Genomic DNA, 16201 nt, shown 5'->3' on the forward strand with positions numbered 1-16201 from the left:
CACGATACGGAAAACCTTCCAGACGCCGCCGCCGCCAATCCCATCTCTGGGATTCTGAGATCTCCTCCGGCACCCCGGCCGGAGAGGGGATTCATCTCCCTGAGGACTCTACACCGCCATGGTCGCTCTCCGGAGTGATGAGTGAGTAGTTCACCCCTGGACTATGGGTCCATAGCAGTAGCTAGATGGTTGTCTTCTCCTCATTGTAGCTTCATTGTTGGATCTTGTGAGCTGCCTAACATGATCAAGATCATCTATCTGTAATACTCTATGTTGTGTTTGTCTGGATCCGATGGATAGAGAATACCATGTTATGTTAATTATCAAGTTATTACATATGTGTTGTTTATGATCTTGCATGCTCTCCGTTATTAGTAGAGGCTCGCCAAGTTTTTGCTCTTAACTCCAAGAGGGAGTATTTATGCTCGATAGTGGGTTCATGCCCGCATTGACACCGGGACAGTGACAGAAAGTTCTAAGGTTGTGTTGTGTTGTTGCCACTAGGGATAAAACATTGATGCTATGTCCGAGGATGTAGTTATTGATTACATTACGCACCATACTTAATGCAATTGTCTGTTGTTTAGCAACTTAATACTGGAAGGGGTTCTTGATGATAACTCGAAGGTGGACTTTTTAGGCATAGATGCAGTTTGGATGGCGGTCTATGTACTTTGTCGTAATGCCCAATTAAATCTCACTATACTTATCATGACATGTATGTGCATTGTTATGCCTCTCTATTTGTCAATTGCCCGACTGTAATTTGTTCACCCAACATGCTTTTATCTTATGGGAGAGACACTCTAGTGAACTCGTGGACCCCGGTCCATTCTTTTAATACCGAAATACAAATCTGCTGCAATACTTGTTTCTATCGTTTTCTCTGCAAACAATCATCTTCCACACAATACGGTTAATCCTTTGTTACAAAGCAAGTCAGGTGAGATTGACAACCTCACCGTTTCGCTAGGGCAAAGTACTTTGGATTGTGTTGTGCAGGTTCCACGTTGGCGCCGAATCTCCGGTGTTGCGCCGCACTACATCCCGCCGCCATCAACCTTCAACGTGCTTCTTGGCTCCTCCTGGTTCGATAAACCTTGGTTTCTTTCTCGAGGGAAAACTTGCCGCTGTGCGCATCATACCTTCCTCTTGGGGTTCCCAACGAACGTGTGAGTTACACGCCATCGTAGACATGAACCCACTATCGAGCATAAATACTCCCTCTTGGAGTTAAGAGCAAAACTTGGCCGTAGCCTCTACTAATAATCTGAGAGCATGCAAGATCATAAACAACACATAGGTAATAGATTGATAATCAACATAACATAGTATTCTCTATCCATCTGATCCCGACAAACACAACATATAGAATTACGTATAGATGATCTTGATCATGTTAGGCAGCTCACAAGATCCGACAATGAAGCACATGAGGAGAAGACAACCATCTAGCTATCGCTATGGACCCATAGTCCAGGGGTGAACTACTCACTCATCACTCCGGAGGCGACCATGGCGGTGAAGAGTCCTCCGGGAGATGATTCCCCTCCCGGCAGGGTGCCGGAGGTGATCTCCGTAATCCCCCGAGATGGGATTGGCGGCGGCGTCTCCGGAAGGTTTTCCGTATCGTGGCCTCTGCACCGGGGGTTTCGCGACGAAGGCTATTTGTAGGCGGAAGGGCAGGTAGAGGGGCGCACGAGGGGCCCACACGCAGGCCGGCGCGGCCAGGGCTTGGGCCGCGCCGCCCCGGTGTGTCGCCACCCGTGGCCCCACTTCGACTCTCCCTCGGACTTCCGGAAGCTTCGTGCAAAATAGGACCCCGGGCGTTGATTTCGTCCATCCCGAGAATATTTCGTTACTAGGATTTCTGAAACCAAAACAAGCAGAAAACAAGCAATCGGCTCTTCGGCATCTCGTTGATAGGTTAGTGCCGGAAAATGCATAAATACGACATATAATGTGCATAAAACATGTAGATATCATCAATAATGTGGCATGGAACATAAGAAATTATCGATACGTCGGAGACGTATCAAGCATCCCCAAGCTTAGTTCCTGCTCGTCCTGAGCAGGTAAAACGATAACAAAGATAATTTCTGAAGTGATATGCCATCATAACCTTGATCATACTATTTGTAAACATATGTAGTGAATGCAGCGATCAAAACAATGGTAATGACATGAGTAAACAAGTGAATCATAAAGCAAAGACTTTTCATGAATAGTACTTCAAGACAAGCATCAATAAGTCTTGCATAAGAGTTAACTCATAAAGCAATAAATCAAAGTAAAGGTATTGAAGCAACACAAAGGAAGATTAAGTTTCAAGTAGTTGCTTTCAACTTGTAACATGTATATCTCATGGATAATTGTCAAACATAGAGTAATATAACAAGTACAATATGCAAGTATGTAGGAATCAATGCACAGCTCACACAAGTGTTTGCTTCTTGAGGTGGAGAGAAATAGGTGAACTGACTCAACATAAAAGTAAAAGAAAGGTCCTTCAAAGAGGAAAAGCATCGATTGCTATATTTGTGCTAGAGCTTTGGTTTTTGAAAACATAAAGAGAGCATAAAAGTAAAGTTTTGAGAGGTGTTTGTTGTTGTCAACGAATGGTAGTGGGCACTCTAACTACCTCATCAACCAGACTTTCAAGAGCGGCTCCCATGAAGGACGTTATCTCTACCCAGCAAGGTAGATCATCCCTCTTCTCTTTTGTTTACACATGTACTTTAGTTTAGTTTTTCTTTATTTATGGATGACACTCCTCCCAACCTTTTGCTTACACAAGCCATGGCTAACCGAATCCTCTGGTGCCTTCCAACAATCACATACCATGAAGGAGTGTCTATTTGCAAAATTAAGTTGCTTACTGATGAATCGAGCAAAACATGTGAAGAGAATTATTAATGCAAGTTAATTAATCGGGCTGGGAACCCCATTGCCGACTCTTTTTGCAAAATTATTGGATAAGCGGATGTGCCACTAGTCCATTGTGAAAGTCTGTCGAAGTAAATGACAAGATCGAAAGATAAAACACCACATACTTCCTCATGAGCTATAAAACATTGACACAAATCAGAGGTGATAAATTTTGAATTATTTAAAGGTAGCACTCAAGCAATTTACTTTGGAATGGCGGAGAAATACCATGTAGTAGGTAGGTATGGTGGACACAAATGGCATAGTAGTTGGCTCAAGGATTTTGGATGCATGAGAAGTATTCCCTCTCGATACAAGGCTTAGGCTAGCAAGGTTATTTGAAACAAACACAAGGATGAACCGGTGCAGCAAAACTCACATAAAAGACATATTGTAAACATTATAAGACTCTACACCGTCTTCCTTGTTGTTCAAAACTCAATACTAGAAATTATCTAGACTTTAGAGAGACCAATTATGCAAACCAAATTTTAGCAAGCTCTATGTATTTCTTCATTAATAGGTGCAAAGCATATGATGCAAGAGCTTAAACATGAGCACAACAATTGCCAAGTATCACATTATCCAAGACATTATAGCAATTTACTACATGTATCATTTTCCAATTCCAACCATATAACAAATTAACGAAGAAGAAACTTCGCCATGAATACTATGAAGCTAAGAACACATGTGTTCATACGAACCAGCGGAGCGTGTATCTCTCCCACACAAGCATGATAGAATCCATTTATTCAAACATAAACAAAAACAAAACAAACCGACGCTCCAAGTAAAGTACATAAGATGTGACGGAATAAAAATATAGTTTCAGGGGAGGAACCCGATAATGTTGTCGATGAAGAAGGGGATGCCTTGGGCATCCCCAAGCTTAGACGCTTGAGTCTTCTTAGAATATGCAGGGGTGAACCACCGGGCATCCCCAAGCTTAGAGCTTTCACTCTTCTTGATCATAGTATATCATCCTCCTCTCTTGACCCTTGAAAACTTCCTCCACACCAAACTCGAAACAACTCATTAGAGGGTTAGTGCACAATAAAAATTAACATGTTCGGAGGTGACACAATCATTCTTAACACTTCTGGACATTGCATAAAGCTACTGGACATTAATGGATCAAAGAAATTCATCCAACATAGCAAAAGAGGCAATGCGAAATAAAAGGCAGAATCTGTCAAAACAGAACAATCCGTAAAGATGGATTTTATTAGGTCACCAGACTTGCTCAAACGAAAATGCTCAAATTGAATGAAAGTTGCGTACATATCTGAGGATCATGCACGTAAATTGGCTTAATTTTCTGAGCTACCTACAGAGAGATAGACCCAGATTCGTGACAAAGAAAGAAATCTGAACTCGCGCAAGTAATCCAAATCTAGTACTTACTTTACTATCAAAGACTTTACTTGGCACAACAAAACATAAAACTAAGATAAGGAGAGGTTGCTACAGTAGTAAACAACTTCCAAGACACAAATATAAAACAAAGTACTGTAGCAAAATAACACATGGGTTATCTCCCAAGAAGTTCTTTCTTTATAGCCGTTAAGATGGGCTCAAGCAGCTTTAATGATGCACTCGCAAGAAATAGTATTTGAAGCAAAAGAGAGCATCAAGAGGCAAATTCAAAACACATTTAAGTCTAACATGCTTCCTATGCATAGGAATCTTGTAAATAAACAAGTTCATGAAGAGCAAAGTGACAAGCATAGGAAGATAAAACAAGTGTAGCTTCAAAAATTTCAGCACATAGAGAGGCATTTTAGTAACATGAAAATTTCTACCACCATATTTTCCTCTCTCATAATAACTTTCAGTAGCATCATGAGCAAACTCAACAATATAACTATCACATAAAGCATTCTTATCATGAGTCTCATGCATAAAATTATTACTCTCCACATAGGCATAATCAATTTTATTAGTTGTAGTGGGAGCAAATTCAACAAAGTAGCTATCATTATTATTCTCATCAAGTGTAGGAGGCATAGTATAATCACAACAAAATTTACTCTCCATAGTAGGTGGCACCAAAAGACCACTATCATTATAATCAGAAATAGGAGGCAAAGTATCATCAAAGAAAATTTTCTCCTCAATGCTTGGGGGACTAAAAAGATCATGAAAACCAGCTTCCCCAAGCTTAGAACTTTCTATATCATTATCAACAATGGTGTTCAAAGCGTTCATACTAATATTATTACCAGCATGCAAATAAGATTTCATAGGTTTTTTAATTTTCGCATCAAACAATCCATGTTTTAAATCAGGAAATAGAATAAGAAGCTCATTGTTGTCCATTATGCCAAACTAGTGCAAACAAGAAACAAAAAGATGCAATTGCAGGATCTAAAGGAAATAGCTTCGAGCACACACACAACGGCGCCGTAAAAATACTTTACCCGGGACCGTAGTATGAGAGCCTTTTACCTTTCCTCCCCAGCAACGGCGCCGTAAAATATGCTTGATGTCTACGGGTGCTTCTATTCTTGTAGACGAGTGTTGGGCCTCCAAGAGCAGAGGTTTGTAGAACAGCAAGCAAGTTTCCCTTAAGTGGATCACCCAAGGTTTATCGAACTCAGGGAGGAAGAGGTCAAAGATATCCCTCTCATGCAACCCTGCAACCACAAAGCAAGAAGTCTCTTGTGTCCCCAACACACCTAATAGGTGCACTAGTTCGGCGAAGAGATAGTGAAATACAGGTGGTATGAATAAGCAGTAGCAACGGCACCGGAAAAGTGCTTTGCCCGAGACAGTAAACAAGAGTAGTAACGCAGCGAGAGTAACGCAACAGTAGTAACGCTAAAAAAACAGTAAACAAGCAGCGATATCAGTATTTAGGAACAAGGCCTAGGGATTAGACTTTCACTAGTGGACACTCTCAACTTTGATCACATAACAGAATAGATAAATGCATACTCTACACTCTTGTTGGATGATGAACACATTGCGTAGGATTACACGAACCCTCAATGCCGGAGTTAACAAGCTCCACAATAATGTTCATGTTTTAGTAACCTTTAGTGTAAGATAGATGAAAAGACTAAACCAAGTACTAGCATAGCATGCACACTGTCACCTTCATGCATATGTAGGAGGAATAGATCACATCAATATTATCATAGCAATAGTTAACTTCGCAATCTACAAGAGATCATGATCATAGCATAAACCAAGTACTAACACGGTGCACATCACTGTCACCTTTACACACGTGCAGGAGGAATAAAACTACTTTAATAACACATCACTAGAGTAGCACATAGATAAATTGTGATACAAAACATATTGCAATCATAAAGAGATATAAATAAGCACCTCACTATGCCATTCAACAGTGAATAAGTATTCTCGTGAAATATAGCCTAAGAGACCCACACGGTGCACACACTGTCACCTTTACACACGTGGGACAAGGAGTCTCCTGGAGATCACATAAGTAAAACTCACTTGACTAGCATAATGACATCTAGATTACAAGCATCATCATATGAATCTCAATCATGTAAGGAAGCTCATGAGATTATTGTATTGAAGTACATAGGAGAGAGATGAACCACATAGCTACCGGTACAGCCCCGAGCCTCGATGGAGAACTACTCCCTCCTCATGGGAGCAGCAGCGGTGATGAAGATGGCGGTGGAGATGGCAGCGGTGTCGATGGAGAAGCCTTCCGGGGCACTTCCCCGCTCCGGCAGGGTGCCGGAACAGAGACTCCTGTCCCCGCATCTTGGCTTCGCGATGGCGGCGGCTCCGGAAGGTTTTCCGTATCGTGGTTTTTCGTCCCGGGGGTTTCGCGACGGAGGCTTTAAGTAGGCGAAGAGGCGGCGCAGAGGGTCGAAGGGGTGGCCACACCATATGGCGGCGCGGCCGGGGCCTGGGCCGCGCCGGCCTATGGTCCGGGGGCCCAGTGCCCCCCTCCGGTCCTTCCCGGGTGTTCTGGATGCTTCCGGTGAAAATAGGAACCCGGGTCTTCGTTTCGTCCAATTCCGAGAATATTTCGTTACTAGGATTTCGAAACCAAAAACAGCAGAAAACAAGAATCGGCACTTCGGCATCTTGTTAATAGGTTAGTTCCAGAAAATGCACGAATATGACATAAAGTGTGCATAAAACATGTAGGTATCATCAATAATATGGCATAGAACATAAGAAATTATCGATACGTCGGAGACGTATCAACGGCGGCGTCAGAACTTTTCGTGGATGGAGGCTCTCGTCCATGGGGTTTTCCTGATACGAGGAATAAATAGGTGGAAGGGCGGAGCAAACGAGGCGACGAGGCGCCAGTACATGGGTCAGGCGCAACCAAGGGTGGGGCCGCGCCTGCCCTATGTAGTGCCTCGCGGTAGCTCTCCTGCGTGTGTCCTTTTGGCTCCGTCCCGAAAAATAAGACTCCGGGCTTTTGTTTCGTCCAATTCCGAGAAACTTTCATGTACAACTTTTCTGAAACACATAAACAGCAGAAAATAGGAACTGGCACTGCGGCACTGCGTTAATAGGTTAGTCCCAGAAAATACTAAAAAGTGTGGAAAAGTGCACATAAAACATATAAGAATTGTAACAAAACAAGCATGGAGCATCAAACATTATAGATAAGTTTGGGATGTATCACTCCCTCTCCTCCCTCGCGCGTCTGTGCAATATCTTCACGTCCAACACCATGTCCAGCTGCTTCTCTCCTTCCCTGTGCCTTGCTTGTTCTTCCATGATACCTATTCATACATGAATGCATAAACTTAGGTAGTATAAAGTTCACATCAAACAAAGCATTACTTTCAACCAGGAAGGAATTCACCTTATAATGATCGTCAATTAGACTTAATATGTCTTTCCAGCTCAAGCATGTACCATCATCATATTCCCTGAGTGTATCCTCATCACTGAATCTGGGCGTGCTGGACCTACCAGCAGTGGATGCAACGGCGTTGGAGCTGCCATTCTCGAAGGAGGAGATATGGGCAGCGGTGTGGGCGCTGCCACCGAACAAGGCGCCCGGGCCGGACGGCTTCACTGGGTGATTCTTTCAGTCCAGCTGGTCGACTGTCAAGGAGGTTGTTATGCGAGCGATTGCTTGCTTTGATTCAGCGGACAGCTGGGGTTTTGCACGCCTCAATGAGGCATACATCACGTTGCTGCCGAAAAAGGAAGATGCTGCTTATGTTGGGGACTACAGAACGGTGAGCTTGATTCATAGTATAGCCAAGATCGTAGAGAAAGCATTGGCGATCCGCCTCGCTAGCCCGCTTCCGCAGCTGGTCAGTGATAATCAAAGTGCATCCGTCAAGGGAAGAACAATTCAAGACAATTTCTTCTTGGTCCAACACTCTATCCGAAGCCTCCACCGTAGGCGAACGCCGACACTTATGCTGAAAATCGACATGGCAAAGGCGTTTGATTCCGTATCTTGGTCGTTCCTCGTTCAAATTCTGAGGCATAGAGGCTTCGGGGCAAGGTGGATTGCGCGCCTGACAACCCTATTATCAACCGCAAACACCAGAGTTCTAATCAATGGAAGCGCGGGCGATAGGTTCTGGCACGCGAAGGGGCTCCTCCAAGGCGATCCGATCTCCCCCACCCTGTTCTTATTGGTGATGGATGTCTTCACGGCGGTGATCAGGTTTGCGGAGCAACATGGCTTATTTGCTCCCTTTGCCCGAAGCGGAATGAGGCACCGGTTGTCGATGTTCGCCGATGATCTGGTCCTGATGATGAAACCTATCCTGGCGGAGGCCGAAGCTGCGCGGGAAATCCTGCACCTTTTTGGCGAGGCATCCGGGCTACGCTGTAACCTTGCAAAGAGCTCAGCTTCACCTATCAGGTGTGAGGGAGTGGATCTGCAGAACTTGCTGAATGCCCTCCAATGCCCAATCAAGAAATTCCCGGTTCAATACCTTGGACTTCCCCTCTCTCTCATCAGACTCTCGAAGAGAGATTTACAGCCTCTTCTGGACAAGGTTGCCGCACATGTGCCCAGGTGGAAGGCTGGGATGCTGGACAGGAGTGGCAGGTTAGTGCTAGTTGACTCCACGCTTACTGCGACACCAATCTATCACCTGCTCTCCCTCGACTTGCCCCCATGGTTCTTCAACAGCCTGAATAAGTTGTTGAGGGGTTTCTTCTGGTCGGCATCTACTGAAGCAAGAAGAGGACAATGTGCAGTTGCCTAGGACATGATCTGCTCTCCAAAAGCCCTCGGTGGCCTTGGCATGAAGAACTTGAGGTTGCTGAACTTGGCACTACGAACGCGCTGGCGATGGCTGGAAATGGAGGAGCAGGACAAGTCCTGGAAGGGACTGCAGTTCACGCTACGCAACAAGCGGAACATGTGTTTCGGGCGGCGGTATCCTGTGAGCTAGGGGATCGGAAGCGCCTGAAGTTCTGGGTAGATCAATGGATTTAAAAATCGTAGTGCTGGGAAAATTGCGCCAAATCTTATGAAGCACGTGAAGCCGGCCAGCCTGAGAGCGTTTGTGGCTGATGCCCCGCCTGGAAACGAGTGGGCACACATGATCAAAGGAAATCCTTCCGTCCAAGCACTAGTGGAGTATATGGATCTCTGGGAGGTTGTAAGCAATATGCAAGTTAACGAAGAACTGCCCGATGCGATCAGCTGGCGCCTGACACCCAATGCAACATATTCTGTGAAGTCAGTTTGCCGCATGTTCTTCATTGGCAGAATTGAGATGTCAGGCGCCAAGGAACTGTGGACGGCGGGTGCACCACTCAAGCATAAAATCCACATGTGGTTGGCACTGAAGGACAGGTTATGGACAGCCGATCGACTCGCACGGCGGGGCCTGCAACATCCGCCTTTGTGCACCTTGTGCTGCCAGGAGGAAGAGATGGTAGAGCATCTAACGATGCAATGCTCATTCTCCAAGGAGGTGTGGTACCACATATTGTTGCCCCTGAGGATGCATCTACACAAGCCCAGTGTAGAGGATAGGCTAAGCACTTGGTGGCCAACACTGTCCAATGCGACACCGAAGAATCATAGGAAGGAAATGAACTCTTTGGTGATCCTGGTTGCACGGGAGCTATGGCTAGAGCGGAACTCTAGGGCTTTTGATAAGATGGCAGTGACAGACAGCTATGAGCTATCTTGGTTGTTGCATATGTACTGTATAGTTTGTTAATCGTGCTTCAAAGAATGCACAAATGGCGTTGCTCCGGTACAACCCCCTCCCCAAACTCATTGCAAACTCAAATACAAGAACGGCTGAGATCACTTGATACCCCTTCGTCATTAAAACATAACGGTTGTACAAAACCCGTATGGCCCAAATAAATTATACAAGCTGCAAGGTACGTATATGTACGAGTAGCACGCTGTCGTCATCTCATCCAAAGTGGTTTTTTCCGGGCGGTGGCATTCGTGGCCGGCGGGAGCCATGGCAACGCAGCGGTGTGCCTACCAGTAGGCAAAGCTAGCGGTGATGTCCAGCCCAATCAGGACATACGGCGGCGTGTAGTAATGGTGGCACGGAGATGGTCGGCACGATCAGACCTTACGACGACGTGCAATAACGGTGACGTGGAGGTTTGCAGAAACGGCGATGGCGGTGCGGCAGTCCGACAGACTGTCCGGCCACCCACTCACCGGACAGTCTGGGCTGTTGAGAACGAAGGCCACCAGACTTGTAGCCGGTCTGGCCGGCCTTGGTTTACGCGGCCTATGGTCGGACGTGGTGTGTGAGGGTTTGGAGATGCAAACGTGGGGATCGGCTGGACGACAGCCGGCGTCTACGAACATGGAGGTGGAGATCAGCTGCATGTATAGATCGTGAAGTTGTTGGTGGCTGTCAAATATACGGTATACCCATACATGGGTGCATACTGAGTTTGGGTTTGGATTTGGGCTTAGGAGCCCAAACTGAGTTTGGGGTGGGGGGGGGGGGCATACTGGAGGGTCCTCCCTTTAAGCGAAGCAAAGGGACGAAATCGCTTAAGCTGACACGACCTGGGCTGGCCCATTTGCATTCGCAGTCGCTAGAGCTCTCACAATTCGGGACTCAAATCACTCGATGCTTGTTTTGGTTTTCTGGTGGGTTTTTTTTTAAAGGAAAATTTTGAATAAATGTTCGGATTTAGAAATTGTTTAGATTTTGAAATATTCAAATAAAAAATTCTTCATATTTGAAAAATGTTCAAATTAGAAAATTGTTCAGATTTGAAAAATGTTCAAATTCGAAAGTTGTTAAAACTTGGGAATTGTTCAAATTTGAAAATTGTTCACATTTAAAAATTATTCACATTTGAAATTGTTCACATTTGAAAATTGTTCAAAAACCATTCAAAGTTAAAAAAATCAAATTTGAAAAATAAATATATTTCAAAAAATTGTTCAGATTTTGAAATTATTAATAGAAAAAAGATGTAAAAACTGGAAATGAAAACCGAACATAAAAAATAAAAACCGGAGAAGAAAACTGAGCAGTAAAAATTAAAATCGGAGAAAACCAACGATGCAGACAAGGATCTGATCAGCACGAAATACCGGAAAAGGTTCTATCGCTAGTAGTGGGCCGGCCCAAAAAAATTATCTCTGTGCGGCGCCCCAGATACAGATCGCTATAAGCGATGAATAGGGATTGCCCGTACTGGAGCAGACCCCATGTTGTCTTCGATGAAGCAAATGTGCCATTTGGTCGAGCTGATGCCATACATGACCTAATCGCCTGGCCTTTAAATACACAGATCAAACATGAATTTTACTTGACAAATTCCCTGCTATCTGAAAATAATCACATTATATAACCTTAAAGTAATAATACATGAAATAACTACCTACTAATTTACTGATCTCACTGATATCTCAAAAAAAAAAAAAACTCTACACATTTGATCAGTGTGCTGTTATCTTATCTACTACAGTACTGTAACAAGCAGCTCAGCTTGAGTAATCGGACATGGCAAAGGAGCAGTTTGATGAGCCGCCCATCGGCGGCAGCGCGCTCCGAGGAGCCGGCGAGCGCTGCTCGGCCTGAGCACCGCACGGCTGCTCCTTGCCGTCGTCACCGGCGGCGCTATCGGTGGGCCGCCTGATCTCCTTGAGCAGCGCGACTACGTCCTTCATGGCCGGCCGGTCGTCGGCGCGGTGGCTGATGCAGAGCATGGCCACGGCGAACACCTGCAGCATCTCGTGCACCTGCGCCTCGGGCTTGCCGCGCAGCCGCGCGTCGAGGAGCTCCGCCACGGCCCGCTTCGCCTGCGTGTGCTCCCTCACCCACTGCACCAGGTGCGTCCCGCCCGGCAGCGTCGGGTCCAGCGGGTGCTTCCCCGTAAGCATCTCCAGCACCACGACACCGAAGCTGTACACATCGCTCTTCTCCGTGATCCTCTGCATGGACGCGTACTCTGCTCCAAGAAGAATCTCAATTAGTAATCACAAATTCACAATAGCAATTTCCCTTGAACAAATTAGATAAAAATCAGAAGATCGTTTAATTATACCTGGTGCGATGTATCCATATGATCCAGCGATGCGTGGCTTGGACGTGTCCAATTCGGCGGAGCTGCCGGGCTCGATCACGCCGGACAGGACGCGTGCGAGGCCGAAGTCGGCGAGGTACGGCTCGTTGCTCGGGCCGAGCAGGACGTTCATGGCCTTGATGTCACCGTGCAGGATGGCGGGCAGGCAGTCGTGGTGGAGGTACGCCACGGCGTGCGCGACTCCGAGCGCGACCTCGTACCGGGCACCCCAGTCAGCGGCGCCCTTGACGCCACCGCGGTGCAGGAAGCCGCTGAGGCTGCCGTTGGGCAGGTAGGTGTAGAACAGCAGCTTGGTGCTCCGGTTGGCGCCCCACCCGAGCAGCCTCACGATGTTGCGGTGGCGGATCGAGCCCAGCGCCGAGATCTCGTTGCGGAACGCGCCGGCCTCGTCGGAGGACCACATCTTCTTCACGGCGAGCGGCTCGCCGTTGGGGAGCTCCACGCGGTACACCACGCCCGAGCTCCCCGTGCCGATCACGTTCGCCGACGTGAGGCCGCGCACCACGTCGTCCACCGAGAAGTCCAGCTTCTGGTACAGAGTCACCTCCCACGCCTCAGCGGCGCCACTGTTGATGGCACTGCTGTTCCGGCGGCGCGAGCGGGCGAGCACGTACGTGGCCGTCACGAGGAGGAAGGCGCTGACCGCAACGAGGATCGTCATCGCGAGCTTCAAAGCCGAGACGGCCGCCCGCCGGGAGTTCTCGTCAGCGCCGGCGCCAACGACAAGCAGGTGGTTGCCGGCGATGTTGCTGAGCGGGAGCTTCTGGAAGAAGGGCGTGTCCGGGAGCTCGCCGGAGAAAGCGTTGTAGGAGATGTTGAGCGTGACGAGGTTCTCCAACCTCGCGAGAGGCGTCAAGCTACCGGAGAGCTGGTTGTAGGACACGTCGAGGCAGGCGAGCTTATCCAGGCTGCCGAACTGCGACGGAATCTCGCCCGACAGGCGGTTGCAGCTGAGATTGAGTGAAATTTCCAAGAAAGGAAGCATGCTCAGCTCCTGCGGGATGCCGCCCGAGAGCACGTTGTCGCCGAGGTCCAACAGCTGGAGCTTCTCGCAAGAACCAAGCTCCGGTGGGATGCCGCCGGAGATCCGGTTCTTCCCGAGGCTAAGCTTGGTCAGCTCCGGCAGCCTCCCAATGCCGGGGCCCAACAGCCCGGTGAGGCGGTTGTCGGAGATGTCGACGATCTGAAGACTGCGTGGAAGCTGGTCCGGGAGCGCGCCGGACAGGGAGTTGGAGTGCAGGTCGATGAACTCGAGGTTGTCGCACCCCGACATGGACGCCGGCAGAGGGCCGACGAGGCGGTTGCTTCCAAGGTCGAGGAAATTGAGGTTCTTCAGCTTGCCGATCTCGGCAGGTATGGTGCCCGAAAGCCGGTTTTCGTTGAGCCGGAGCCGGTAGAGATTGGTGCAGTTGCCGATCTCCGGCGGTATAAACCCCGAGAGCTCGTTGCTGAGGAGCAGCAGCTTGGTCAAATTCTGCAGGGCGAACAACTCCCTCGGGATGGAGCCGGTGAGGTTGTTGTAGGAAAGATCCAGCGACTGCATGCCTTCACACTGAGCCAGGCTCGCGGGCACGCCGCCGGTGAGCCGGTTCTGCCACGCGTAGAAGAGCGTCAGGTTGCGTAGCCTAGGGAAGTCGATGTCGATCTCTCCCGACAGCTCGTTGTTGTCCACCTCGACGTCGGTGAGCGACGTGCAGTTGGAGAGCTCCGATGGGATGGTGCCGGTGAGCTTGTTCGTACTGAGCTGCAGCTGCTGCAGCTTGGAGAGCCCGCCGAAGCTCTTCGGGATGGGGCCCGTGAGCCCGTTGAGCGACAGGTCGATGAGCACTAGCTCCTTGCAGTTGCCGATCTCCGGCGGTATGGTGCCGACGAGCTGGTTCTGCCACAGGAGCACCGTCTGCAGCTTGCGCAGCTGGCCGAGCTGCGGCGGCACGGAGCCGGTGAGAGAATTCTGGTACAGGTAGAGGCTGGTGAGCTGGGTGCAGTTGCCGATGCTCTCGGGGATGGTGCCGGTCAGCATGGCGGTGTAGATGGCGAGGGTCTGGAGGTTTTTGAGCTGCCCGATCGTGTCCGGGAGGCTGCCGGAGAGGCCGGTCTCGGCGAGGCCGAGCATGGTGAGGCTGGTGCACCCGCCGATCTCCGACGGCAGCGGGCCCTTCAAAGCGGGGTTCCCGCCGGCGCGCAGCACCTGCAGCTTCTTCAGGCTCCCGATGCTGGCCGGGATCGTGCCGCTCAGCTCGTTGTCGTAGAGCGTGAGGGACGTGAGCGCGGTGAGGTTGCCAATGCCGTCGGGGATGGCGCCCTGCAGCGAGTTGGTGTTGAGCGCCAGCGTCTGGAGCTTGGCGAGCCGGCAGAGCTCGGCCGGGATCGCGCCGGAGAGGGTGTTCCCGCTGAGGTCAACGGTGGTCAGCGCTGCGTACCCACCGAGCTCCTTGGGGATTGCGCCGGTGAGGTTGGTTCCCGAGAGCACCAGCGTCTCTAGCGACGGCGCGAGCGGCCGGAGCACGCCCGCCGGCACGGTCCCGCCGAGGTCGACGTTCTTGATGATCAGTGACACCACGTTGCCGCGCGCATCGCACGCCACGCCGGTCCACCGGCACGCGCTCGCGTCCGAGTCGCTCCACGTCCCCAGCGCGGCGGCTGCGCCCGTGCCGTTCGTCAGCGAGCGCTTCCATCGCAGCAGCGCCTCGCCCTGCTCGTTGGCGCCATGGGCACGCGGCAGGAAGCACGCCGCGCCGCAGACGCACGCGAGGATCAGCCACGTCGCGATGGCGCGTAACCGCGGAGGAGGAGGCATTGCCGGCGACCTGGCGCGGCGCGCGTGGAGCGAGCGAGAGAAGGAGGCGGGACAGGTGAGGACTTGGTGGTGGTGGCGCCTACTATCTATGGTGCAGAGTGGGAGGGAAACCCCGGGATTTGTTTATAGCTCAAAGGTTTTGGTTGTGCCTGGAGATCTGGATCCGAACGAGCAAGCCATAGCTTAGCATAGCTTTTTAGCAGGATATTCTTCTTAATAAAGTACTGCTACTCCTACAGATTTGATTTGGTGCACTGTCTCAGTGAGTATGTGAGTGAGTGGTTAACTTGATTTTCGAAAAAAGAGAAAAAGATGTTCTTGGAGTTTTGGATGAGGAAGGAATATGATCATTTGTTTAAGCAGGGAGAACTGAGAAGGAAGGCGGGAGGAAAGTGGCCTGCATTGCAATGGAGCCTCTTGATGCCATCAATTTTTCTTCTTGATGCCATCATTTGACCCTAGTTGATGCCATTGTTAATCATGCTTAGGATGTGAGTGAGGAAAAACATCTCTTCTCTCTCGGGTTCCGCGCAGCGATGATGCTGTTGTAATTCTCTCCCTCTCTCGGTAACCCAGCTTTAATCTATTGTTCAGTACGGTGTTCTAGCCCCTGTGGAAACTTTGTTCTTTTGTACTGCGTCGATGCAGTGTGGTCAGAAGCTCAGAGCACAGAGGTTAAGCAGCTGCTGGTGTTTGTTTACTGTTTCCCTTGACATGCTCTCTTCTGAGTGCTTACCTTCTCAATGTTTCTTCCTGTCTACCGTGATTCCGGCATTTCTTTTTGCAACCTTTTTTTTAGCTTGCATTCTCTGCATTGTTCCAGAATTGTTTTTACAGCAACCTTAGTGTTTGCCATATTGTAACTTTAGCTATGTCAAAATCGCATCTTACCTTAAGCTCGGTCAAAATTGCACTCCTATGCAGTATATTTCTGACCACTGTCACTGAAAATGGCAGTAT

General features: G+C 48.8%; 1 protein-coding gene across 1 annotated transcript; it reads right to left on the reverse strand.

The window, feature by feature from the left end:
• Nucleotides 1-11842: 11842 nt before the first annotated feature.
• LOC124651415 (LRR receptor-like serine/threonine-protein kinase RGI3) lies at nucleotides 11843-15241 on the reverse strand. The gene is made up of 2 exons (XM_047190518.1): nucleotides 12406-15241; nucleotides 11843-12309 (listed from the first exon to the last, which is right to left on the reverse strand). Exons 1-2 carry the CDS (start codon nucleotides 15239-15241, stop codon nucleotides 11843-11845), a joined length of 3303 nt encoding a protein of 1100 aa, XP_047046474.1.
• Between the last annotated feature and the right edge of the window lie 960 nt (nucleotides 15242-16201).

This window comes from Lolium rigidum, chromosome 1 (assembly GCF_022539505.1).
Source record: "Lolium rigidum isolate FL_2022 chromosome 1, APGP_CSIRO_Lrig_0.1, whole genome shotgun sequence".
In the NCBI taxonomy this organism is placed as follows: Eukaryota; Viridiplantae; Streptophyta; class Magnoliopsida; order Poales; family Poaceae; genus Lolium; species Lolium rigidum.